At 49.9% G+C, this 26908-nt stretch overlaps 4 protein-coding genes across 12 annotated transcripts; 3 read left to right on the forward strand and 1 right to left on the reverse strand.

Moving 5' to 3' along the window:
- Positions 1-503: 503 nt before the first annotated feature.
- Positions 504-3433, forward strand: LOC121591145 (arrestin domain-containing protein 4). The gene is made up of 5 exons (XM_041911554.1): positions 504-1251; positions 2014-2351; positions 2420-2602; positions 2667-2852; positions 2953-3433. Exons 1-5 carry the CDS (start codon positions 1131-1133, stop codon positions 3148-3150), a joined length of 1026 nt encoding a protein of 341 aa, XP_041767488.1. The 5' UTR covers positions 504-1130; the 3' UTR covers positions 3151-3433.
- Positions 3223-6248, reverse strand: LOC121591141 (X-ray repair cross-complementing protein 6). Its single transcript, XM_041911550.1, has 8 exons — positions 5607-6248; positions 4932-5548; positions 4724-4864; positions 4374-4649; positions 4207-4304; positions 3868-4148; positions 3655-3783; positions 3223-3568 (listed from the first exon to the last, which is right to left on the reverse strand). Exons 1-8 carry the CDS (start codon positions 5817-5819, stop codon positions 3449-3451), a joined length of 1875 nt encoding a protein of 624 aa, XP_041767484.1. The 5' UTR covers positions 5820-6248; the 3' UTR covers positions 3223-3448.
- Positions 6249-6679: 431 nt separating this feature from the next.
- LOC121591136 (cytospin-A-like) lies at positions 6680-26715 on the forward strand. 9 transcript variants are annotated; one of them, XM_041911537.1, is made up of 14 exons: positions 6681-7144; positions 7432-7973; positions 13066-13897; positions 14076-14252; positions 14332-14433; positions 20298-21152; positions 21226-21535; positions 21878-23401; positions 23660-23814; positions 23891-24091; positions 24173-24311; positions 25584-25712; positions 25965-26239; positions 26322-26715. In XM_041911537.1, the coding sequence occupies exons 1-14, from the start codon at positions 6968-6970 to the stop codon at positions 26409-26411; spliced, it is 5508 nt and encodes a 1835-aa protein (XP_041767471.1). In that variant the 5' UTR covers positions 6681-6967; the 3' UTR covers positions 26412-26715. The 9 variants fall into 9 exon arrangements, with proteins under 9 accessions (XP_041767472.1, XP_041767471.1, XP_041767479.1 ...); XM_041911538.1 differs by lacking the exon at positions 25584-25712 and having other exon boundaries at positions 6680-7144; XM_041911545.1 differs by lacking the exon at positions 21878-23401 and having other exon boundaries at positions 6696-7144.
- On the forward strand, positions 14472-19650 carry LOC121591140. Its single transcript, XM_041911549.1, has 2 exons — positions 14472-19099; positions 19192-19650. Exons 1-2 carry the CDS (start codon positions 17329-17331, stop codon positions 19416-19418), a joined length of 1998 nt encoding a protein of 665 aa, XP_041767483.1. The 5' UTR covers positions 14472-17328; the 3' UTR covers positions 19419-19650.
- Positions 26716-26908: the final 193 nt, after the last annotated feature.

Consider the following 26908-nt stretch of genomic DNA (forward strand, 5'->3'; position numbering starts at 1 on the left):
AGTCCATATAGATCGCTTCGGTTTGTTAACAAAATTGTTTTGGTTTTTTTTTTGTTCAATGCTTTCAACAAGCAAACGCAAACAACATGTAATTTTCCTCCCCATCTCCGCCCCCTCCTCATCGTTAATTACTTTGAGTTCATTCATGAAGTACGTGCGGGAGCACAAAAGACTTGAGCTGAGCTGACAAGCGACACACACCGCGGATGCGCCCTGGTGGGTGTAAGCGGGCCGGCAATGCTACGGGCCACCGCACAGTGCGGCAGGAAAGAGAACGAACGTACAGAAAACCGTAAACATCAAGCATAAAGTTTACCCCCCTGCTCCCTTGAATAGCAGGAGGAAGGAGGAGCCGGTGGTGGTGGTGGTGGTGGTGGTGGTGGAGCCAGCCATCGAGGTGGGGGATGACGTTGTTGAAGGTTTACATCATTTCATCGTCTCCAACACCAACACAACCGTACCCGACAAGGGTGGAAACGGGCTACCAGTTGGGTTGCTACCAATACCACCACACTCAGGGGGTGATCGATACCTTTGCCAGTGGGCATGGGACGGCTGTCTGTTCATTCGGTCGGGTTCGGTGGCTGGTACTTGCTCGGGAGGGCCCAGAGAAGGAAGTTATGATCGCACAGTTATATCGTGTGGTGGTACGCAAGAACGTTTGCAGTCGTACCATGTTGGTGTGTGTTGGTGTGCGTCCCTGTACTGATCGCGTGTAACATAAGCGATCGAGCAAGCAATTAGTGTTGTGCAGAGTGTGACTAACATAGGGGCACCCCGGATCTGTGATATTAACTGTTCGGACGTAGCAAATGGCATCTCGGAATTAGGGAACCGTTAGTGTAGTGATTTTAACCTCCCCCCTGTGTGCTGTATTTTCGCGATCGGGCGCCAGCCAGCGATTAGGGAGCCCTCGAGAGCGGAAGGGTTGCGCGGGTTTGTGTCGAACGGTGAATGTGTGTGCAGGCAGCAGCAGCACACATCACATCACCCCACCGTGCGCGGCCATCAGTGTATATTGATCATCGTCTCCGCTCAATGACACCACGGTTGGGCGGCGCTGAAAGTACACATCACGACGACACATCACACTCCTCCGCCCCAGCTGCAAGGGTCTCGCGGGCGCCAAGATGCCACGGAAGTTGCTGAAATTTCTCATCCTCTTCGACAACACGTCGCTGCTGTACTTCCCGGGCCAGTTTCTGTCCGGGCGGGTGCTGCTCGAGCTGCAGGACGACACACCGGTGCTGGGTGAGTGAACCGGAGCCGTTTCCGAATCCGAATCGAATGCGAGTATGTGTGTGTCGCAACGTCACAATGGCGTCCGTTCAATGCGCTAACCTTCAACCTACGAGGCCGCGGCTCGAACGTCGTCTTCTTCCATCCATCCATTCTGTGCCCGTCCGGGTGCGGGTTCGTCGCCGTGTGCGCTTGTGTAATATAATGTGCTGCTGCTGCGCCTTTATGGGCCCTCCCCATCGCCTGCCGAACGTTTTGGGCGATGGTTTCCAGTTTTGTTTTTTTTTACCATTTTAGTCGCATCAGAGGGGGGTCGGTCGGTGACGTAGTTGGTTTACTTTTGAACGATCAACATCGCTGGTCAAGCATTGCGAGTCGATCATTTTGTAGAGCATTAATTAATTGACTCGATATTTCTTAACAAGAAGACTCCATATTATTTCGAGTTACTCTTTTATGTGAGTCATTAAAGAGAAGAAAAATAATGTCATAAAATACAACCGGATTTGAGTGTGCACACGTGCAGCCTTCTGTTTTCAAAAAGTACATTATCTCAATCATAAACGAAAGACTCACGTTTTACAAGCGCGAGTCGCGATCGCGTGGATGACATCATATTTAAGGTCAGCCAATGGATAAAGCAAAAGGCAAAAAGAAACAGCTCAAAGGGACAGATAAATACAATTCAATGCCGAAGCACACACACATATATATTACACATCTCCACGTACAATTATTGATTGATGTTCCTTTCTTTCTTTGCTCTATGCGCAGGACTTCATTTCCATGTCGTTGGCGAGTGTGTCGTGCGCGTGCGCTCGACGCGCCACGAGCGATCGTACGATAAGGAAAACTATATCGACTTCCGGATGCGCCTGCTGGGCGATTCCGACAACCAAGGGCCAACGATCCTGTCGCCCGGCATCCACAGCTTCCCATTCAAGCTCGGCCTGCCCGTCGATCTGCCGTCGACCTTTCTCGGGCGGTACGGCTGGGTGCAGTACTTCTGCAAGGCCGGGCTGCGCGAACCGTCCGGGCTGATACACAAGAACCACCAGGTGTTCATCGTGATGAATCCGATCGATCTCAACCTTGAGCAGCCTTATCTGGCGGTAATAAGCGAGAAACCTCCTCCCATCCCTTGATACGACGTACTTCAAACCCGTCTCCCGTCTTTTAGGATCCTTTTAAATGCAACATTGAGCATAATCTCGGGATGGCTTGCGTCGGCGGAGGCATCGTGAAGTGTAAAATCATACTCGATCGTGGCGGATACGTGCCGGGCGAGTCGATCATGATCACGGCGACGGTAACGAATGCGAGCAGTGTGACGATCAAATCGACCAAAGCTGCACTTACAGAGGTAGGTGGGCGAAGAGGATGGATAAGCAACACAACTGATCCCGAACGATCCCTTTTGCTTACAGACGATACAGTATTTTGCACGCGATAAGGTGATGCAGACGGAGAAACGAGAGCTGGCAGTGATAGCCCGGGGCAAGATACGGGCCGGTCACAGGGATGAATGGCAGAACGAGTCCCTTTACGTGCCGCCGCTGCCACCGACCAATCTGCGCGGCTGTCATCTAATACGGATCCAGTACGACGTTTGTGTAAGTGGCGGGAGGATCCTTTTCGGGGGGTTTTTTTTTACAACGCACACATCGTCCTGAGTTAACGAGTAATGACACTTTCTAACTTTCTAATTTGCAGTTCTTAATAGAACCGAAATCGTTGGAAAAACAGATCAAACTACAGCTGCCGATCACGCTCGGCACGTACCCGTTCAAGACGGCGGACGGCGACGACACGAACGAGTGGGCCGAAACGATCTACAAGCCGGAAACGCACTACCCGTCCACGCTGCCCATCTTTCGGCCCTGGTTACACGAGAAAAACGATCAAAAGTAACACGCATCTGACGATCCCTGCGATGAGCATCCGAGCAGCCGGGGTTGGAGGATAGTTGGGCGGTAGAAACTGCTGGGAAAAAGAATGATCCGAATGGCCGATCGATGGTGCCATACATTAGGAGAGAGGGAGAGAGGGTACGGCTGGGGTGTAGCAAAGTAGATCGAAATATGTTAACGACGAGTACGAGCACAGTGAGAGAGTGTGAATGACAATATGTGTAAAGAGTAAGTGAAAGTTTCAATACAATTCATCTGAATAATTATTTTATCGTAAACCAAAATGGTAGCTTAAATGTTTAATCTGCTTGCATCGCTAAAATCTGATCTACAAGGCCTGATTTTGTCAGTTGCGATATTCCGCGCACGCCCTGTCTCTGCAGGTAATCCTTCAGCACGGGTATGGTTAAGCTGCCCACCTATCAAAACGATAAACAAATTTGTGGTTTAGTACGTGCATAATTCATTTGCGCCCCCCCCCGATGGGTAAGAAACATTTACTTACTTTGCCTTGTTTCAGCAGATTTACCAGCTCTTCATCATTGACCGGTGCCACCCTCGGGCCTTTCGTTCGCGGTTCGCCATCATGGTCCGTTCCCTCATTGCGACGTCGTTTAGGTGCTTCCTCGACATCCTAAGAATGCGGAATGCGGATTTAGAATCAATTTAAGTCCGACCATTTTGAAACAATTAACCCCTCCCTCGTTCACGCCCTTACCTCTCCAAACAGGCGCTCCATATCGGTCAGAATTGGTTCCAGCTTGGTATCGATCCGGTCGCAATCGGGTCGCGTAGAATCGAACAGTTCGGCATCTTCCACGTCGAACACCAGCGACTCGATGTTGATGAACAGGTTTTGCGACGACGGATCCTCAAAGTGGGTGGGATGAAATTTGAACTTCACCTTTTTGATCATCTTTTTAAACAGATCGGTCTGCTCGTCTGTGACTTCCGGGGCGGTGGCTGACTCCTCCAGGAAGGGAAGCTTTCGGATATCACCTAAAGTAGAGTGATCAATATTCATTGTACAGAACGAGAGGTTCCTGCTCTAACATACCAGCGAAAGGAATAAAATCAACGCGGAAACCACAGTGCCGATCCGCTTCGCCTAGAGGATCATGCGCCAACTCCGTTTGCGGCACCAGTGCCACCAATCTGCACAGAATGGTATAACGTATAGTGTCTAATATTAAAAAAAAGTCCAATAACAAAAACTTTACTCACTTCGATGGTTGCTTTCGCCGCATTGTCAACATGCAGATGGCGACCTGGTTCTTCTCGAGACACTTTTCGTACAGCGCACGGTACAGCGTAGTCGAGCCGTTGATGTAGCTTTCATTGGGATACAGGAACAAGCTGCTGCGAAGATGATTGGTCATCTTGATTACCGATGCCGGTTTGAATCCCAGCAGCCGTATTCCTGGCGGCAGCAGCTGTTTCATTTGTGCCACCTCTTCCGGCTTGAACGATACCTTCTCGCCACCGATAGCGATCGATTTTCTGTGGAGAAAAGGAATGGGATGATTTGTTTCCATCAGTTCAAGCTTTACACTAACTGCACATTTCATAAAAACCTTTGTTCGCCGGGCAAAAGCACTTTTGTGTCTTCCTCCTCGCGCTCATCGGAAAAGGTACTGGACACGTGTACCCGTTTGGATACGATCACCTCGTTGGTTGTCCTTAACAATCGTACTTTCTTGGGGTAGCGGGGACGCCTAGATAGAGGGTTTGAATCATCATTGTTATCTCCCTTTCTTAAGCCCCACTAAACATAAAGCATACCTTCTCAACGAGTAAACATTCACCGCCAGTGAAACATCGTCCGAAAGATGCCACTTGATCCCCGCTATCGAGCGCTTTTTATAGCTTCGCACAAACAGCCGATGAAGCAGCCGTTCCTTCGACTGCTCGTACACCGGACACTCGAACTCGTCCGGCTCCTCCTCCAGCACGGTGCACAGGAACTCTTTGTAAAACTTGCCGCACTCGAAGCTACCGCTCATCGGCACCAGCTCGACAAAGATTTCCTTCTGCTGCAAATCTCGCGCCTTCACCAGCGCCTGCTGATACTCGCTGCTGCTACTGTCGTGCGGTTGATCGTTGCTCGTAAACAGCACGATTGTAGACTGTGCCAGCTTGTAGCCGCAGTGCGAAAACATGCGCGAGCAGAGCCACAGCACATTGGACAGGCTGGTGCCTTGCGCGTGGCCATACTTCGCGTCGAAGCCAAACAAGTCGTCCGACTCGCGCATTCCCCGTACTTTGCGTATCATCTCCACGGAGGTTGCGCCGAGCGGGAGATAGATGGCACACTGTCGCGGCGCAACCAGGCCCGGCTGCAGTTCCTCCTCCGTTTCGGGTGCGGGATTATGTTTGGTGTTGTAGAACACGACCCCAACCTGAAAGTGGGAACGGGTTAGTATAAAGGTACGCATTTAGCAAGAACCATATTCTCACCAAATCCGTCTCATTGGTAACCACTTTGTTGCGCATCATGGCCTCGATTATGTGCAGCACTTCCACGAACCGAGATTCCGATTCACCGCCCTCCTGCTCGAACATGTAGCTGGCACAGTCCACCGTCAATATTAGCCCCGAACGGCCGGCAAAAGCGTCGTCTTGCTCATCTTCCTCCTCGTCGGAATGGTTTGCACGCCAATCGGAGCTCATTTTGAGCGCAATATTGTATCTTTTCCACTAGACTGCCGATCGACCGAGCCTTCCACGGCCAAGTGCGCAACAAAATTTACGCGAATATTCGTGGAACCGGCGCCAAAGCAGAAGATAAACAAACCGCGGTGTGTCAGTGAAAAAGACGATACCACCAACTGTCATGCGCTAACGGCATTTGCTGTCAAACAACGCTCGTTCGCCATTTGTGTGGTTTCGTGTCGATGGGAAAACAACAATCCGTGAAAATGTGTGTTGCATTTCCCGTGTCTTTTGTGCTTTGATTTTAATGCAACGTTCACTATACAACCCCAGTGAGATGTATAAACATATTTTACGTTAAATGTAACTGTTTCTGTGAGTGTTTTCCCGTTCGGTGTGTCCCTCTTTCCCGCCGGCTTTTGGCTTCGTTGCGCACTGCGACACAACCAAACGGATCGATAATCAATCATATGGTGGCTTGCGACCGGTTCAATTATTGATCCGACGTTTTGTACCTTTTGTGTGTGTTTCAATTGGACGATTCGTAAAGCTGCAGATAAATTGGACGCGGAAAGCTGCAGAAAAATTGAATGGAACTTTTTGAAAACCCCCGGACCGTACAGCATTTCACCGGGTAAGTACGCGCGAAGAGCGTTGAAGTAGTTTGTTTACAAACAATTTGCACAAAAGCAATTGACATTCGTTGCCGGCATGTTCATAAAAAATGCAAAAAATGTGTTTCTGTTTTTTTTTCATGCACTGTGTACTTTGATTTTTATTCGATTTTATGTTTCAAATGCTTGCTTTGGGGGTGAAAAATGAATTGCTTGCTTTATCAGCCATCAGTTTGGTTTGTGTAAAGCTAATTCATTTATCTAGTGAATTGTATGATTCATTTCACCAAACAATCGTACTCTCCTTATGACGGTGTTGGTCGCAAACGGCAAGTGTCGTCACGCCGGGAGCTATTTCCAGTGCAGTGTGTACACGAATACAACAACAAAAAAAGCCCCCCTTTTAGTCCCAGGAATATCTGGCGTCTTATCAGCTTTTGCCTCGCGCGAGTGGACCAAGAACGGAGGCCGCCTACCGTGGCGTAGGCAGTAGACAGTTGACCGGCCCGAAGCATACAACGTGTAGTGTAAGAGAATCCGTACGCACAAGCGATGAGTAAATTGCGGCAGAAGATTCGCAACGTGTTCTCGTGGCAGCACGATGATTACACCTTCGAACCCGTCCCGGAATCGGCACAGTCCAGCGGGCCACCGTTACCGTTACCGCCACCGAAGGAGTCCAAAAGCAATCGCTTCCTGAAGGCAGGATCGTCGCCCTCCAAAGCCGTGGTATGTGCGGCCAGCGCACCTAAAAGCGTCGCCGTAGTAACGTCGTGGCAAACCTTGAGTGCGCTCGCGCCTTGTGTGACCTTTTTCTTTATCGCGCTCCGGGGTAGAGGAGCTCATTCGATGTAACATATAGATAGCACACGGCAAACGAACACAAAACTTACACCCAATCGTTTCAGGGGAAACGTGTGCCACGAACGAATGGAATAGTTTTAATGCTATTATGCAGGTGCTATTACAACAATCCTTTCTTCTTGTCGTTTTGTATTTTCCCCTCGCTTTTGCAGGCCACATCATCCAAAGGCGTTGGTAATCGGACGGCAAAAATCAATAAAAAGCGATTGAATCAGATAAACATCGCAAGAAACTCCTCGATAACCTCGGCCCAGTTGAATGCGGCGGTACCGCTGGTGAACATAAGGCGCGCACCATCGGACCGATCGGTGTTATCGGAAATCGACCGACAGATTGTGACCGGTAGGCCGGCGGCTAGTTCGCGCCCACTACTGTCCCGTCCAATAACGGTGGCCGGCGGCGGTGTTGGTGTTGGTGTTGGTGCACCTTCCTCTGTGTCGGGCCGCTCGCTAGCATCGAAGGCATCGTCCAGCCGGGCCAGCTCGTCCGTTCCGTCGACCGTGACCAGCGCTTCGCAGAAGGACATCGTGGTGGTAAGGAGAGCGCCACCGGCCCCGGTCGTGGTGCAGAACGATCGATCGCTTCTGCGTACAATCAAGAAACAGCAGCAGGAACCATCATCGGAACGGGCCGTTAGTGCCGATCGGTCATCAATTAAACGGAAACCTTTGCTGAGTGGATTCGGTAGACAGAGGTAAGCAAAATTGGTGGATTTTATGTGGCACGCTTTCTTTAGATGGGATATCCAAGAAAATCGGTCGACGCGCGCGTACTCCGCGTGGACCACGTAACTGCTGTTTGCAACGCATGGGTGTAAATTTAGTTAAGGAATAGCTATGGCCTTCAACGCAAACTGGAGCAATCCGATTTTACTTTCATTTGGCAAAAGGATTAAAGGTGAAATGGCTAAGAGACCTGCGACTGACAGCGAACGGCCAGTGTGTGTGTGGATTATCGTTCTGATGCAATGGGGGCACACATGGGTATCCGTTGTAATTAGTTTAAAATTCTCGGACGCTGTAATGGCAGGGAAACCCATATAACTGTTGCCAGAAAAAAGGGGTAGAAAGACAACGGGGCCACCTTAATCTTCTCCCTGCAGCGTTACGCTACCGGAGCAGTTGGGGATGTCAATAGTCATTAGCGTAGGCGCAGCGTTGAATACAGCACACAATTACGCAAGGCGAAATATCTAGATAATCCCCACGGTGAAGATAAGCGGTACTCTCTGCATCGGCCAGCACGGTTTTGGAAGAAGCGTTGGGCTTCTCTTGGGAGCCGGCACAGTTCAGTCGTTGGTACGATCCGGGCGCGCAACGATCTCCCGTGCCAACGTTTGACAGGCGCGCTCAAATATAACCGGTTCGTGCGCGCAGTACGTTTGACAGTTGTGTGGTTGCATCGCGTTCGAACCGGTTGGGTTTGTTGCTTTTGGGAAGGAAATCGCTACCCGTCGTCGTCGTTGCCGTCGTTGTCGGTGTGGTCGCTGTAGTTTATCTTGCGCGGAAACCTCGTCTAAACTTAGTGCGTTCGACTTAAAGTAAGAAGGGCCCGTCGCGTAGGCCTAGTTTTGCACGCGCGAGAAGGCTTCGGAAACCGTTTGGGCGGTCGCCCTTTGCGTACGTGTGCGCTACGCTCTCTCCCTCTCTCTCTCTCTCTCTCTCTCTAGCTGTGGCCAAACGCGAAAAGCACAAACCCTGCGCGGTAATTGTGTGCGGTGCATTCGGATAGTTTATGTTTTCTTCATCCCCTCCCCCCTTACTCCGTGCTTCTCCTCCCCCATTGCGTGTGTGTGTGTTGCGCTGGAAAGACGCCCCAAATGCCAAGTGCCTTGAGCGAGGTGGAAAAGTGTCGTGGAATTGGAAATTCGTACCGTTGGTGTGAGATTTTGCCTGTGTGTTACTTTGTGGCAGAAGAAGAAACCCAATATCTAATTAAGTGGCTTGTTGTTTGGGTGTTTTTACTATGTGTGTGTGTGTGTGTGAGTGTGTTTAGGAGCAGAGCGATCAACCCTGTGACTCCCAATCCCTCTGTGTGCCACCGATGCCGCGATATTGCGTGAAGAAAAGTGGAAGAAGACTCCCGCTTTGCTCTTGTTCTTGTTTTGCAGCAGGGGAGCAGGTTTATAACTTGCTTCGGGGGAAGCTGCGGCAATTGTCAATTGCCCTTTTCCAGCGTAAGCAGACCCTTCTCTCCAGTGTATGCGCCCGTACATGTGTGTGTGTGTGTGTGTGTGCTCTTGGGAAAGGTCCCTCCCTGGGACCAACTTTCTTCCAAGCGAAGAAAACCCATAACTCTTCCCGTGCCCCGTTGTATCTGTCGCCGGGACGACAGATTTTGCCCTCTGTGCGCGCTGACTGGCTGGGAAAGCATCTCTTCCGTCAGCAGTTTTTCGGAACCTAATGCCACAGTCCCTCTCACCCCTCGCGCACAGCGTTTAATTGATGGTGGTGGTTTGGCTGACTTGGCTGGCTGGCTCATCATTATTTACCGTATGTATGTTTCTGGGCTGCTTTCTCTTTGAGAACCACGAGCTGCTGCTGCCGCCGCCGCCAGTTGGCGCACGAGATCTTGCGCACGAACCATCCGTGTGGCGCCCGGCAAACGCAACGGTTCTTTACTCTCTCTCTCTCTCACTCTCTTCGTTGTGCGTTTTTCGTTGATTTCGTTGTTTTCGAACGGTTTTTAGTCAGAGCCGTAGCCACTGCGAGATCGTACCGTACTCCAAGCCTGCTTGATTTTGCCTGGATTTGAATCGCCTTCATGGATGCGAAAAACAAACGCCCCCCTGTTCCGAGATCAAACGTCCTTGCAGAGGGCTAAGGTTGAAGAAATACATAATCCCGCGCCCGAGCGCTTAATCTCCGGTTGGACTCGTTTTGTTTGTAAACAGCAGCAGCAGCAGCAGCAGCAGCATGTTCCCCTTCGGTGAGCAAAAGCCCCGTGCCCGTGCTGTGGAGCTGTGTTGAGTTCGGCGAGCCGTTACAATTTACACCGATTAGGCATGCAGCGCACGTCGCGCTCTCTAACAACAACAACACTTGCCCCCTCCCGAACACCATAAGATCATCGGAAATTAGCCCTTAGACCCGTGTACTTCACAGCAACTACTACTGCTTGTATTGCTGCTGCTGCTGGTGGTGATTGTCGTGCTGTAATGACACCCAGGAATGTGTTTTGCGGCTTACCCCGTTGTGACGGGGGGGGGGGGGGGGGGGGGGGGGGGGGGGTTGGGGAATTGAATTGCAAATCTTGGCTCGGCCGCATCACGGACAGCGTGAATATCACGTCGCCCTAAAGGTGATATCGTCGAAAGGTCCCTTGTGCTGGAATGGTTTGGGGGCAGGGTGGTGGATTGTTTTGCGGTTTATGCGATCTTCTCCGGTACCAGCTGTAACTAGCAGCACCTGAACGTGTACCCGTTCGATCGCCATCCACAGTAAATCACACTGTGTTAACATTAGCTGGTCAATTACACCCTCCAAATGGGGCCGTTTAAGATTAATTAATAATTTACGCTTTCCTTTTAGCCAACCTCTTCGCTAGCTCCCTTCCCCTCCTGGAGTGTAAAGACAAATCATGATGCAAACAAACAGGAAGCGCACGACAACGGCCAACGGTGGCCAGGGAAACGGTTGAAAACAAAAGTAATGAATTAATAATCCTCCCGCACACACGCCACACGACGGGACTGGCGACAATTTTTACGCTTTTGCACCCTAGCCTGCTCCTCTCCCACGTTGAAACATTCGATGGTTCGAAGGCGCGGGATTTAATGAGCGGCCAACCACCACTTTCCGCCCCAGCGGCAAAGAGAGCACACACTGGCAGCAAAAACCACCTGCATAAAACGCATGGGTGATTCTTGTGTTGTCTAGCTTGTGTTGTGTTGATTGAATTCGATTGACGAGAGAGACGAACGAAAGGCGGCGGGAATTGATCGTGGGGCCTGCTGCTGCTGCTGCGGTCGTTTTACGTGCACGGCGTGCAGGTTGTTTAAGGAAACTGAACCTGACCTTGGAACGACGATAAGATTAATTGATCGCCCCGTACGTACGTACTGTGCAAAACTGTCGCAATGCGCAGCGGTGGTGGTGGTGGTGCACTGTTGCACTGCATCCCCGTTGGTGCACCCGTGACCCGAACCAACCGTATGATCGTCACCAAATCGCTCCACTCGGTTTGTGAATTCCCTTTTCCGGAATACGACCGATGCAGCTCTTTACACATAAAAATTGTTCATGGTTCACGCGTGCCTCCTTCACACAAGTTGCCACACGCTGCCACTCGCAGGCGAGATGCTGGACTGTGCTTAAAAACATGGCTTTCAACACACTCTGTGCACCAGTTTTGGTTGACGATGTGAGTCGCCGGAGGTTTACACAGGGCTCTTCGCGGGCAATGGCGTTGTTGCTGGGGTGGGGGTCGGGGCCCATGAAGAAAACGGGCAAGTGGCGTATCAAATTGCCTCCCGGTTTTCTGCGCACAAGTTGGATAATGGGAGAGAAGGGAGAGAAGGAGCAGTTGTATGTGCGCGCAATTGACGCACGCAGGCAAAGGCCGTGCACTAGTGATGGGTAAAGTGGGAAAAATCCCGAGTCGACTCCGGCTCCGATAATTTCAGAATCAACTCCGGGAGGTAGGACCGTCCAGCATCATCCCGAGTCGTTTGGAATCGTCTGAAATCGCTCCGAGTCGTCCAGAGTCGTTCGGAATCGCCCGGAGTTGTCTGGAGTCGTTCGGAGTTGGCCGGAGACGTCCGGAGTCGTTAGGAGTCGGAGTCATCCGGAGTCGTTCGGAATCGGTTGGAGTTGAAGTCGTCGTGGGTGCGCTCCAAAGAGCACATCACCACACCGTGCACCAAGCTGCAGCGAACGGACGAATTGTGCATAAGCATACGCCGTTTTCATGGGATTGCATTTTCGAATTCTCATGGTTGGTTTCTGTTTTCCATAATTAAATGTACATTTAATCTCTTTTTTCCACACAAAAGGAAACCTTTGCAATGCTAGGGGGTTGTGTTGCATTTTATTTGCATCGTCACATCACACATGATAATTACACTTTTGTGTGACATTTTTGCGCAACCACTTGGGAGGAATGGGAGCATTAAAGACGCATTTTTATGTTATTTCGATCTTATCAACGGGGTTGAGTTTAACATTTCACTAAACCGTCTTATTATTCACTCAAACCACTGAAGGTCACCGAACTCTTGTGGTCAATTGTTTAACAAGGGTTAATGAAAGCCAAATGTGCTCTGCGCTCATTCGGTGGAGCGGGAAGCGTTGATTGCTTTAGGAAGACCATCGATTAACCTATCTACATTTGATTTTCAATTGGAAGTGAGAAAAGTAAAGCATGAAGGAAACAGTTTAGGAAACATTCCGTGATGCTGCTCGGCCTATGATGGCAGAAACGGCAGCTGCCCTTTTAAATCCTTTTGCCAAATGAACTCGGAAGTGAACGAAACAGAAAGCGTTTAAAAAGTGATACTTCACCATGTAAACCGGTAGTGGAAAGGAAAAGGAAAAAAACACACAGTGCCCAAAGAAAACTGAACCGCAGCGTCTCGTCGTATGCGTGCGTACCTCGTGGTTTCCCGGGTGTGGTAGTCGACTTTCGCGGATATCCCACTGTGGCGTTCCCAAATAGGTGCCCGCGCAAACACAATTAAATCCCACCTGCGCCAGGCAGCGCAAGGCAGGGAACCACCACCCCCTCACCTGTTCATACACGCAGCCGAGAGGATAAACTATGATCAAACTTAAATCCTTGTTCCGTAGAGGCCAAGGTCCGTCCGGACCGAAACATCAGTCCCAACCGTCGGTATCGTCGGTGAGTGCGACCGGATCGGGCCATGCGGACGGTGGCAGCGTCGTGCCCGGAGCAGGTCTCACCGGCTCCCTGTCTGTGAACGGTGGTGGAGGAGGACTGCTGAAGAGTGCCGCCTCCGCCTCGAGCCTAGAGTTCCCGGTCGTGTCGAAACCGGCGCACTCGTCGCGGGGCACCGGACAGCAGCAGCGTTTCAACGGGTCCAAGGAAAAGTTGGACCACTTGTCATCACACCATCAGCATCATCATCACCATCAGCATCTGCACCACCATCAGCAGCAGCAGCAGCAGCAGCAGCAGCTACATACGCAACACCAGCATCCCCAGGGCAGCCATCAACAACAGCACCACCAGCACAGTCGTTCGGCATCGGCACAGATGGCGCAAATGGCGACCGGCGCGACCGTGTCGACGAATCACTTGAACAAATTCCCACCCGGAAGTGGGTCATCGCTGGTGGTGGGCGATGATGGCGGCGGGCTGCTACTCAACGAGCGCGGCGTGGACGTCGGCAGCGGGCTGAGCGCGAGCATGGAACAGCTGACCGCGATCAGCTTCGTAGGGCCGGAAAAGGCCAGCAGTGGCGGGACGGGGCGGAAGGAGCAGCAGAAGCAGCAGCAGCAGCAGCAGACCTCCCCCAGCAAGAGCCGGTCGGCCGAGCTGCTGCAGGTGCATCTCGAGAAGCTGCAGTCGGAGAACCGTCTGCTCGAGCGGAAGGTGCACGAGATGACGAGCTGCCAGGAGGAGCTGCTGCTGTTGCGTGACGAAATCGTAAAGCTCAAGGTATGTTTGCAGTGGCCCGGGGGTGGGTGGGTGGGTGGATAACCCTCACCCGGCTACTGCTTACCCGGTGTCCGTATCCGCAGCAGCGTGCGCGTTAAATTGCGCCACTGCGCAAGATCATGCCGGTATTTCGTTTCATTTCGGTGTTTGTTTTTTGTTTTTGTTTTGTTTGTGCCAGGCATCACACGAGCAGAGCAACAGCGAGCTGCACCGGCTGGTGAACGAGAACGAATCCCTCCGGGATCGGCTGAAAACCGTCGTCCAGTCGCCGCTGTCCGACTCGGAAAAGCAGCAGCTCATACGCAACACGCAGCGGTTGCACAGTTCTGCGCCGGCCTCGATCGCGCTGCCGAATGTAAGTGTGTGTGCAAGTGGAGTGGAAAATTAGCTGCCAACAAGTTTCTAACATCAATCTTTCCTTCTGTGCCTTACAGACCATGGATGCCGAAGGAACGCCATGCGTAACGCCCGACTGGGACAAACAATCGTCTAGCAGCGAAGTAGCGGTGGCCTGTTTGCAAGATAAAATCATACAGGTAAGTCGTCACACCCGTCCTTTTTTTTCGCACATTAACACTTTCGGGGTCCCACAATCGGTGGACACCAGATAGTATGGGAAATAACGATTGCTTCACTGTTTCGAGAATGCGAACGCGGGCTGTTTGCCTTACCTTAAAGTGTGGTTGTAGTACATTTTGAAGAGGCGTGTATGTTATGGTGCAACCGGAGCAATTGTCAATTAAAAGCGGGAACCTTCAACTGCGTGTCCAGTGCGCGGGCTATCATTGCAGCTGATTGCAAGTGATGGATCGATTGGCAACACACGTCCCCTCCATTGGCTGGTGGTGGTGAGAACCGCTCGCGAATATCATACTCCTTCATGCCACTATTAATTAACGCATTGATGCAAACACGATGTCAAACATTTCGATCGTTTTTTTATTTTATTTTAATTTTTTTTTACATTATCTCATGCTCGACCTTTAATTCCTCCACCTTAATGCGCGGCATCGTCGGTCAGTTGGTGATGTGATATCTGCTATCTCTTGGTCCGGGATGCGTGCGTAAGCGTGTGCAGATAAGAGGGCTGGCGACGGGTTACCGTTACTATCGTCCAAGCATTTGGGTGGCCCAGATAAGACAAGGGCATCAGTTTACTATTTTGGCGTCGTTGTTGTTAATAATACCTGCAAACAAATTATCTCCGAGCATGTTGTTTTGGTCGGCGAAGGTGGCGAGGGGGCTGTTGTAAGATATGTTGCTTTACGGGGAAGCGGTGTGAGCGAGCGTACGTTATCGTTCAAAAATTCTTGCCACATTATTCACCGCGTTATGCTGTTCCCTTTTAAACGACAAGAGGGTGTATTTTAGAAGCTGCGGATAGAAAAATCACAATCAAAAATGGATAATTAGATTTGAATTTGATGAAAGATTTTGATTCCCGATCTTCATAGTGTGTTCGATCAAGGACTTGGACACGTCATTTAAGGATCTCATAACCATCATAATAGATTTCCTTTTGGAGGGTCATGCAATGTGAGACCGTCGGTGTTGCTAGGCTTTGCATCCCGTTGTGGGATTTAAATCTCGTATTGATATCCTCATTTCTTGATATTCAATTTTATCCCTTTTCCGTTCCGAAACATTGCATAATAAATGACGGGCTACCTCTCTATGTACCTAAATACATTCACTTCCTGTAAGGCGTTTTTTTTTGCTGTTATTGTGTGCATTCGGAAGCGCTCTCTTCTGCGCTGCAACTTAACACATAAGCGCTACAAAGTGTTATGACGTCGCCAGTGGTGGCGACCTTCGCTGTGGGTTTCGTATTTCCATGCTCACGAGCCTGCTGCTAGCTCCGTTATGAATTGGATCGTTTGTTGTCGGACCCGGGAAGATACCGAACGGCGACAATGGTGAAGAATGGAACTGTGTACCTAGATTGCACATGTAGTTGCGCAATGTATGGTTGCGCCCCTTTGCGAATCTCTCTGCCAGCATTCGATCGTCTTATCAAAAAGAACCAGATCCCGCCAGCCTGCAGTGTTACGGTTCGGTGGTTTGCTATGTACACACATAGACACAGGCACGGTATTGCATTCGCGCGTGCCACTCGTGAAGCAAAGCCCACCGCCGGCATTTAATTTTATGCTATTTCCCGATTGTAGAAATCTATCTCTATCCTTTTCCATACCTTCCATACGCTTTCAATAAGTATGTCCTTTTCGACTAAGAAAAAAATACATTTCGTCCTTTTTGTCTGAAAGCGGTACAAACGAAGGGGAGCTATATTTATCCTTCTGTCAGCAGTACCACCACCACCACCGCCGCCGCCGACCAGCACCTTACCACACGCCAAGAAAGGGACCTCCACTGCTGGAACAGCTGTTCCGGCTCGATCTTGCATCCCTCTGCGCCGCCGTCACACATGTATGCGCACCTTTCCTTTGCCTATGTATATACCCGCTTCGCCTTTGTCGTAGCGCGCGCACACACACCCTAGGGGACCGATCGTGCCCTTTGCGCTTCTCTTTCTTGTCGCACTCCCGGGGCGATAGCCGGGCGGAGAGGGCATTTAATGTGTACTGCAGAACTGTTCTTCCTTCGGACGTACTTCCGATTCGAACATGATGAAGGCTGTAAAGTGAGAGGAGGAAGGAATGCTCCGAGTGAGTGAAATGGAAACGGCGGCTGTTTTGGTGTACGGGCAGATGTGTATGGTTTGGGGTGTTTGTAGCTAGCGCCAGCGGTGGTGCGGAAGGTGAGGCGCGTACGATATAAGCCAATTCCCCTAATGTGCACTGCACAACGACGTTCTTCGGGCCCGTTTACGTGTCCTATGTACGCATGGCGGCGCGCTGCTCGTGTTGCGCATTGCTGGTGGTAGTGGCGCGTGCTAATACCACGAACCTTATTCCAGAGGGGTGAAGGAACGAGGTATGGGGGGGATTAATGTTGTACATAAGCCAACGCGCCGAGTGAGTGTAAATTTTTAACGAACTTTTGTCCCCGTGCCGCCGCTTTCCGCTCCGGCAGGCATTGCCAAGGGACGGATCCTGCGGGTTAAAGCGAGGGTCGCTTTCTTTACTTGCTGCTTCCTTTCGTTGTTGCCCCCCCTGGTTGTCGATGAAAAGCGACCGTTGCAAACGGAACGTACCACACCCCAGGTTCGGGTCGGCGCAGAAGGCTTCCAACCGTTGCGCAGTGAGGATGCGTGCGTGCTGCGGCTGGTTGATGCGCGTTTGGTTGGGATGCTAGATTTTGGGCAGACGCTTTAAGGGCAAACCAGTGCTGATTCCAGTGTGGCAAAGTGTGTGTGTGCGCTTTAGTTAAAATTCAGTGTAAAGTGTGATTAAAAAATACATCTAAAAAGTGATTTAAAGTGATTTTGAAGAATTGGAAAACAGAGAGAGAGAAAAAAAAACGAAACAATGACGTCCCAGCATAACTACACCAATCCGGCGTTCTGTCAGCAGAGCGAATTCTACACCCCTCCCAAGACGCCGGGGATGGCGGGATCGCTGATGTCGGTTGCGGCTACCACCACCACCAGCAGCTCCATGGCAACGCGGCGCAACGAGCAGCTAACGCGCTCGTACAATCGCATCTCGTCGAAGATCGTCAACCGGCAGCACAGTATCGCCTCCTTTGACCAACGCACGCGGGCGGGCGGTTCACCGATGCCGGGCAAACCGTTGGTTAATGCGCGTCTGCTAGACCGGTACGGTCCAGTCGGTGGCAATGGAACCCAACAGCAGCAGCAACCACAATCGCTCGGTGGCGGCAGCACTAGCGGTAGCCGTTACGCGTTAGTTCCGGTGGAGGAAATTCCCTTCAACGTGGTGCGCAAGTACAGTGTCGTCAACGAGACGCAGCTGTCGCTCGGTGTAACCAGCAGTGCTTCGCGCAGCGAGGAATTTCTCGATCGCGTCGGCAGCGTGCCGAATCTGAACGGTGGTGGTCGGATGATGGTGCGAGATCCGAACCGGAATGGTGCGCTGAATCGTACGCAGGAAGCAGCGGTCGGCGAAGAGGAAGACGACGACGACCGTGAGGAAGACGATGGTGGTGTGCACAATCTGTCCGATCAGTTCCGCAGCCTGCCACCGATGATGTCGTCCCATTCGACCGCACTCGATCAGCATTCGGGGTCGCGGTTAAAGAACGCTTTCTCGTCCGACTTTGGTTCGAAATCGTTCATCCTTTACGATCAGCGCAACAACCAGCGCTTCGAGATGGTACCGACCGAGGAGGACGAGGAGCTGGTGGACGACAATCAGGAGATCATACAGATGCACAACGGGCGGGCCCATCGGTACGCCATCATACCGAGCATTGCGGACGATGAGGACGAAACCTGTCTCAGCAACGGAGGCGTAACGGACGAACCACCGACGGCCATTCATCGCACCCCGTCGTCGCAGTCTCAGCAGCAGCACTGTGGAGGCGTGTCTGCTGTGTCCGTGTCGCGGCGCGAAACGCCCAACCCGCCCAAACCACCCGGCAGGGCCGGATCCGTCACTAGCACCCCCTCGAAAGTGCATCCGGGACAGCAGCAGCAGAGGGAGGAAACGACACCGAAGAAAAATGCCGCCACCCAAAAGCTGCACGAGCTGCTTACCACGCCGCAGAAGACGCCGAAGCAGTGGCGCGGTACCGGCTATCCCGCCGCCCCGTCACCGTTCAGCGCCGGTAACACTCCCAACACGACGCCCCGCCGGGCGGCAATGGCTGCCGTCGCGTCCGGTCCACCGGCAATGATGATATCCAGCACACCGAAGCAAAAGCAACCGCCGCAACAGCACCAACACTACCAGCAGCAGCAGCAGCAGCAACAGCTGCAACCGATGGCCATTCCGACGACGGCCATCATAAGCCCACGGCTAAACTCGGACATCTATAGCGAGAAACCGCTGCCGTTGGATCCGGAGAAGCAACCGGCCAGCTGGGCCGCGTCACCGGACGGTACCAAGTCGTGGCGCAAGATGGCGAACGCGTCCGCCACGATCGGGGCCGTCTCGCTGATGCTGATCCTGTGCGGGTTCATGAACTCGGGGCTCAGCCTGTACATGACGGCGAAGCTGGGCCGCGAGTTTTACCTCGACATGGGCATACTGGCGGGCTTTTCCGCGATCGCGCTCGGCATACTGGGCTTCAAGTCGCGCCAGTGCGACTGGCTGCCGAACCGGAACTACATGTCGGGTAGGTTTTCAGGGTAGCGGAAGGCGGACAGAGAAAAGTGATGAATTTGTTGTTAATTTGGTTCTGTTTCTTTCCACAACGACACACTACAGGTTTCGTGTTGGTTACGATATTTTCGCTGCTGAACTGCTGCGCCGAAGTGATACTGATGACGATGCACCCCTATCCCGGGACGCCGCTGAACGATGTCACTACGGGGATTATTCTCGGACTGTCGTCGTTAATTATTCTGCTGATCAGTCTCGGTGCGATCACTTCCCGCTGGTGCCGTGCACCGCCGCCGGACAATCGTATCGATGTGTACACCGCGGGTCCGTAAGCGTGGAGAAGCAACCAAAAAGGGGGAACAAGAGCAGTGTTTGAAGCCTTAAAATATTAGACGGCAATGCGATCGAGCAAAACATCACAATTCTAGTGTAAATGAAGTGAGGAATCCTTAACTATTTATTGTAAAGCGTTTGTTAACCAATGAGAGCCATTTGAACCGTTTGTGTGACTACTCCCCAGCAGTACTTATTGAAACGAATAAACCACGAATATATATATTGAAATGCTGTGTGAGCTATGCATGCAAGTGTTGAAATTATTGAGATAGCATTAAATTTATGAACTCGCTCAAAAGAAGAACCACCTGCCACTTGCGGAATGTTGATGCGGACGCTTTTTGAAGATCAACTTGTGGTTGCGAGAGTGCGCCCGCGCGCGCGCGCACATCCGTTGAAGCGAGAATACATAAAGGGGTTTATGTGTAATACATAATCGGTGCTACTGGAACGCGTCATGCCACTCTGTACGTTTTAAACGCGCGCGTGTGTGTGTATGTGGCTCATTTATTCGTGACATATTTTACTCTCATTTTAGCGCGTGTGCGGAAGTGCATTCTTCATGCTTCAATTAATTATCATCATTTTTGTCCGTTCGCTTCTTTGCGGGGCTGTTTTCGGGAAGGACGCAAAATTCCTGCAGCCATTGTGCCGCCGATGACGGCAGGTGCAATTTGAATTGTACAGTTTGTGGGATTTTATTAAAAATACGCAACACCGATTATGGGACATGTTTTTTGGAAGAAATGCGTTTTTTACCGCAAAGAATGTGAAGCAAATCGTTCTTTAACCTTCGTAGAAAAAAAATAATAGTAGGCTTTGCATGTTCTTTACAACCTATCCCACCGATTGCTATGACTTTGTTCTGTTCTTAGATGGAAGAAACCCACTACTCCACGAACGAGGAGCTGCAGGCGACGCTGCAAGAGCTAGCCGACCTGCAGTCGCAGATCATGGAGCTGCAGTCCGACAATGAGCGGCTCGTCGAGGAAAAGGACGTCATCTTCCAGTCGCTCTGCCGGCAGACGGAAAAGCTCGAAGATACGCGCACGCAGATCGGCACGCTGCAGAAGCTGCTGCTGCGCGAACCGAACCAGCAGGACGTCACGCCGACCGACCGTGAGCAGAAGCTGGTGGATCTGCTCAAGAGCGCCCAGGACGAGCGGGAGAGCTTCATGCTGAAGCAGGAAGAGCTGAACGCCGAACTGAACGAGCTGAAGGCGATCATTGACGAGCGCAGCGGGGAGGTGGCACGGGCCCGGGGCCGCATCAGCATGCTCGAGTCGTCGCTGGACGCGGCCAACGCGGAGAAGAAGGACGCGAACGCGCAGCTGATGGAATCGAAGGAGGACGCATCGGTGAAGCTGATCGAGATTAGCCGGCTGACGACGCTGCTGGAGAATGCGCGGGCCAAGATCGACGAGCTGGAGCAGGACCGGGCGAAGGGTGATAAGACCGACCTGGAGGAGCTGCTCGATGTGGCGCGGAAGGAGAAGGATCAGCTCGAGACGCAGGTGGCCTCGCTGCAGGAGCAGGTTTCGATCAGTCAGTGCGAAATCCAGAAGCTGAAGGACCAGCTCGCCCGGCTGAACGAGGAGTGCAAGGTCGTGCGGAACAACGCGAAGTGCGTCATCTCCGACTTGGAGTACAAGAATGAAACCGTGACGCAGGAAAAGCAAAAGATGGCGACCGATTTTCAGCAGCTGCAGGAGTCAATCAACGAGCTACAGGTAATTCATGAAGCAACTCTTTTTTCTCACTTTAATCAATTTATTTACCCAAAATCCAATCCGTGCCAAACAGGTTCAAAACAAATGCCTCCTGGAGGACAAATCCCAGCTGGAAACGCTGCTGTCGGAGACGCAGAAGCATCTCGGTGAAACCGAGCGCCAGCTGATGGAAAAGACTGACGAACTAAACCAAGAAACTAGACTTAGGAAGCAGGAAGCGGACGAGTGGGAACACTTCCAGTCCGATCTGCTGATGACGGTACGGGTGGCGAACGATTTTAAGACTGAAGCACAAAACGCGCGCGAAAAGCTGGCCCTCGACAATAAGGCACTGCGCGAGAAGGTGCGCGTGCTCGAGCAGCAGATCGAACAGCTCAACAAGCGTAAGTATCCAATTTTGAGCCGGCCATCGTACGTGCAGTACGTCTGGCACGCATGATTCGTGTCTTTCAGCCGTAATCGATTGTTTTGACGGATTATTGCAGTTCTTTTTTGCATGTGTAGACTATCTGTTCATTTAGTATGAATTTCATTTGACCAAGCTCATTACAGTTTTAGTTTGTATTGCACTATAATTTGTATTTTAAAACCTACTCCCTTTTGGCAAAGAGTATCAGAATCTCAGAGCAGAATCTCAAAAACAAAGTGTCTAACGAAAACCGGGGGCGATGGGTTGCTCGTGTATGTAGCCTGTAGAGAAATAATACTCACTCGATGTTTCACAGAATCCTTGAGAGGTATCGGCAACGCGGATGACGTACAGTTAAGCTACGAGCGCCTGAACGTGCTCAAGCAGGATCTGTACGCTTCGGCCGAGAACCTCAACACGTTCGATCGGAACGTGGACGAGTTTTCGCAGCGTGTTCAGCTGCTGCGCAAACAGATGCACAATTTTTCACTCGATCGCAAATCATCCCCCGTTACTGCGGCATCTTCTGTTACTGCTAACCCACCGAAAAAAAGTGTTACAATGCAGTCGCAGTCCCCTCCTCCTCCCGCACGATTCGTACAGGATTCCGATTCCGATGTGCCACCGCCACTGCCAAAGACGAAACCACCGAAGATGGTCGTTCGTTTTGCGGACGATCGATCCAGCGTCGACACGCTGGACAGCATCGAGTATGAATTTAGCGAATCAGATTCAGAGGAGTTGGATCCGATTCGTGGCGGCGTCGGCGGCGGTGGCACTAGTAAACGTAAATCGACTCCGTTTGGAGGCAAGACGATGCACCAGCAGCGAAAGACACCATCGTCGGAAAGTGTCTCGGAAGCGAGCACCACGGCTAGCGATGAGGAGGAGCTGTCGAAGGAGGTTGGCGAATATCGGACGAATCGGCCAGCATTTCGTCCGATTGCCGCCTCGCAGAGTACGGAAAATCTGTTCCACCGGTCTACCGCGCTGTTTAAACCGATTCCACGGTTCGCCTCGACCAGCACGCAAGACTTAAGCTCGATCATGCGGGCGGAGGGACTGTACCATCGGCAGCACAAGAACCCACGCCACCGTGCGCTCGATTCGGTGGACTTTGGTTCCGGGCTGTTCTACTCGAAAAGCACGAACGATCTTATCCTGCCCGATATCGATGGGCTGGCACACAAACCGGCAACGAATTTGAGTAAATTTCGCAAATTTCGTTACGAAAGATCGATCAGCGGTTCCAGCTTGAACAGTTTAGTAAAGCTGGAGGAACATAAGCAGCAGCAGCAGCAGCAGCAGTGGCAACAGCAACCAGCAAACAAAGCAGCTAGCAGCAATGCAATGAGCTCTGCGGTAATATTGGAGCAGCAAAGGAATGAAACTGTGCACAGGATTGCAGCACCAAAAACGACATCCGAAAGGCCTGAGCAGTCGGCGAAGGCGAAGGCAAGTGCATTGGAGCAGCAGAATAAACTGGAAGCACGCAAACCACTGCCACTACCCCGAGCAGACAGCGTTCAAAATTTAGCGACCCAAAAAACGGTTGTATACGTAATTGATAAGCAAACGAACCAATTCGTACTGGAAGAGGAGCTGCTAGGGAAGCGAAAACAGGAACAAAAGAAGAGGGAATCTGGACATTATAATGCTGCTGCTGTTGCCGGAGATCCTCCTCCATTGCCGATAAAAAGCAGTACCAAATTTGTTGCCACTCGCAAAGCGGCACCTGCGGCAGCCCGTGTTGATGCCCGCACACCCGAATCATTGTACGAAAATATCCCTTACCGAAGAAGTATTGTAGGGCAAAGCTTTTCCTTTGACCATGATCCTAGTAAGTTATTTTCTTCCCACAATCACCCCCCTCCTTCTTTGGGTTTTGCCTGTTTGCTTTGTGAGTCGTCGTCTCGTGCTTGTGTGTCGTGTTGTCTCTCGCTTTGTGCTGTGTCTTTTTGCTTTCTGTGTAAAACTAAACAGTGTAAGCTGATGCTTCCATTCGATGTTGCCACTTGCGTGTGTAAAATTTTAAATGATTGAACGAACCCTCACACAATGCCCGGTTCTAATGGTACGCATTTTCATGGTTTTCCAGTAATAACGACGAAAGAAACCCAATCACAGTCGCTCATCACAACCGTACAGCAGGAGATGGCGGTACGACGGCAGCAAAAGTCCGCCATCCAGCGGCAAGATTCGCGGCTGTCGGTGAAGAGTTTGATTGAGAGTATTGAAAATTCAGCCAAACAGGTAATAATGAGCTGAGCGGTGGGTGAATCACTTGGGGCCAAAACACTTAAATCGAACACGTTTCCTTGCATTCCAGACCAAACTAAACTCCGACTCACGGTGCAGTTCCAGTTCCAGTATCAATAGCATTCCAGCGGACGCCAATCCAGCGACGCTTTCCGCGAAACATTCCTCCATTAGCAGTACGAACAACAACAATGAACACGACAGTATCAGCAACAATATTAGTAAGGGCCACGTAAATGGCAGCAATAATAACGATGAAAACAACGTCATTGTAAGTCGCGATTGAAAAGGAGACGATATTTGTCTGGAACTTTTAGTTTAAACCGCGTACTGTCGCCATCCTTTTTTTTAGCAAATTCCCGTGCAACCTTCGGCGGCAATGGTGCAACCCGGCGGTGGTGCGCTGCCGGCCAAGAGTCCGCTGCGAGAGCAACAGCAGCCAACGGTTGGGAGCAACGTGAACAGTAATTCCAAGCCGAACGCTTCCGCAGGTAATTCTCGCCGACGTTCCCAGCTATCCTGGCGTCCTATCTAGTTAAAGCACTAAGAGTGGCATGCGCGTGTGTGTAGATGATGTTTATGACTGGCACCGACTTGTTGTATGTGTGTGTTTTTTCATTTTATTGAAATCTATTTTAGAAGGTTTTTATTTTAATTTTAAGTATTGCATGCACTAGCAACCTGCATTCCTATACATGTAGAGATTTAAGCATAATTCTTCCTAGTCGTAATTTGATTCGAATAAATAGCAGTAGTATGTAACTGAATTTGCACGCATTTTTAACCTCTTTCCACCCCCTTTTCTTAATCACTATTAACTACTAACACACTTTCGCAGTTCCGGAATTGGATTGTGTTTTGCAATAATTGTTGTAATGTTGCAATTATCTAAGCAAATAATGATAAAATTTGGTGTATGGTTTATTTAATCCGAACGTTTCTTTGTAGTTATGTTATGGTAATGCTAATTTCTGTAAGATTTAAGTACAAATTCCAAAAAAACTCCCATACAGACATGGACAAATGCATTAAACCTATCTATTATAATGCTGCGCTTCAATTGGCTATTCGTTTTGTTCGATGTTTTATTTCGTTATTTCTCCTTTTTCCCATCATATATATGACTTTAAACTAAAACATCGAATTCTTTAATAAACGCTTTTATTGCATGTGTTTTTTTCTTTATTTTCCAAATTTTGTGCATGGCAGAGTTGTTGATCAGTAATCACATTTGTCTGATCTGCATACAAGCATTAATGTTAGTCGCGCTTCACATTTTCTTCAAAGTTGTTGGAGAATACTAAGAAAAAAAAAGAAAAGAAACTATTGATACACTAACTCTTCTACTGTAATGTAAGTATTTGTAGTTGAATTGCTAACGGTACACTGTTGACAATGGACTAATACAGTTGTACGTAAGTGTGTTGTGGTCTTATTCGAAGTACTCACATTTGTAAACTACAAAGCATAATGAACACTGGCGATTATACAATAACTTTTCAAACACTGAATGCTTCTTCATTGAAAGCCATCACTCTTCTCACACACTTTTTAATTTGGAATATGTTCACTTTAAAATTGGGAACACGTTTTGGGAACTCTTCTCTCCATTAGTGTAACGGTTTATACAATTAAAGACCCTTTTATAGCGGTTGTGTGTGTGTGTTTGCTTGAATGTGTCTTTTTGTTTTAATTTAATTGCTCCGCTTTCGTTTTATTTATGTTTCTCTTCTTCTTTTTATTTTCTCTCTACGAAATTTTAGACACTGTAATGTTGATGAAAAAGTCCAGTCTTATCACCAGCAACAACGGTTGCAACACAACCCTTAACTCAGCTATTATTTCCCACAAGACAATGGACTATGTGCGTCGAAATAGCTACAACGACATAAGTATGTGGTATTTTCTTTTATTTGTGTAGTTTTGTGTATGATTATGATTTTAGTCATTATTTTTTTGATCTCTTGGTCGAGTTTCGTTTGAAATTTGTTTGTAAATTTATATGCTTGTAATGAGGCTCTTTAACATACGAAATGTTTAATATTAATTGTACACTTGTCAATTGTACGCTGTGTAGAACACTAATATGGAGAATAATTAATTGTTAAAATGGTATGCTTCTTCTGTCCTTCCCAAATCTGCAGGTGAACGTAAGGATCCGCTAAATGCGTTGGTGAAAAATGGAGGCTCGAAACGAAATGCGCTGCTCAAGTGGTGCCAAAACAAAACGGTTGGCTACCGAAACATCGACATCACAAACTTCAGCTCCTCCTGGAACGACGGACTGGCCCTGTGCGCCATCATGCACTCCTACCTGCCGGACCGCATCCCCTACGATAAGCTGAACCAGAACGACAAGCGGCGCAACTTTAGTCTTGCGTTTGCGGCCGCCGAAAGTGTTGGAATTCAGACGTCTTTGGTAAGCATTGCAGAAAGATAGGCCTTTAAACTGGGGCCCAATTTAAAAGAAAATGTTTCCTATTTCTTCCGCACACACACAGAGCATTGACGAGATGTGCCTACAGGAACGGCCAGACTGGCAGCAGGTGATGGGCTACGTAACGGCCATCTATAAACATTTTGAAACCTAATAAGACGCAAACCGCAAACGTGCATTCCATTGCATAATTTTACCATTTTTACCGAAAAAAAAACCGAGCCTCGAGGAGTAAGTGTGCTGGCTTCGCAATTGCTGTCGGCTGTGTGCGTGTGTGTGTGTGTATGCTGTGTGTAGGCGGCGCGGCAGCTCCAACGGGCATCGTATTCCTGTATGCTCCCCTATTTCATACTTGTTATTTATTTTATTAGATTACACTCCTGAATTGCTTCGCTATTGGAAACAAAAAAGTACTATGAATGTTGTTGAAATATATATATTATGATTATGAATGAGTATTCATGTGTTTGTTTATTTGATTACTGGAGGTGCGAGAATGGAAAGTAATGCAATATCTGGGGTTTTTGGCTATCAAAACCATAGCCGAAAATGAGTTAATGTTTTATTTAGACAAAAATTATTTAGAGCATTTATTTTTTTCAAATTCAAAACTAGTCTAAAAAAGCACTAAATTCCTGCTGACTTCCCACT

The sequence above is a fragment of the Anopheles merus genome, chromosome 2R (assembly GCF_017562075.2).
Source record: "Anopheles merus strain MAF chromosome 2R, AmerM5.1, whole genome shotgun sequence".
Lineage (NCBI taxonomy): Eukaryota > Metazoa > Arthropoda > Insecta > Diptera > Culicidae > Anopheles > Anopheles merus.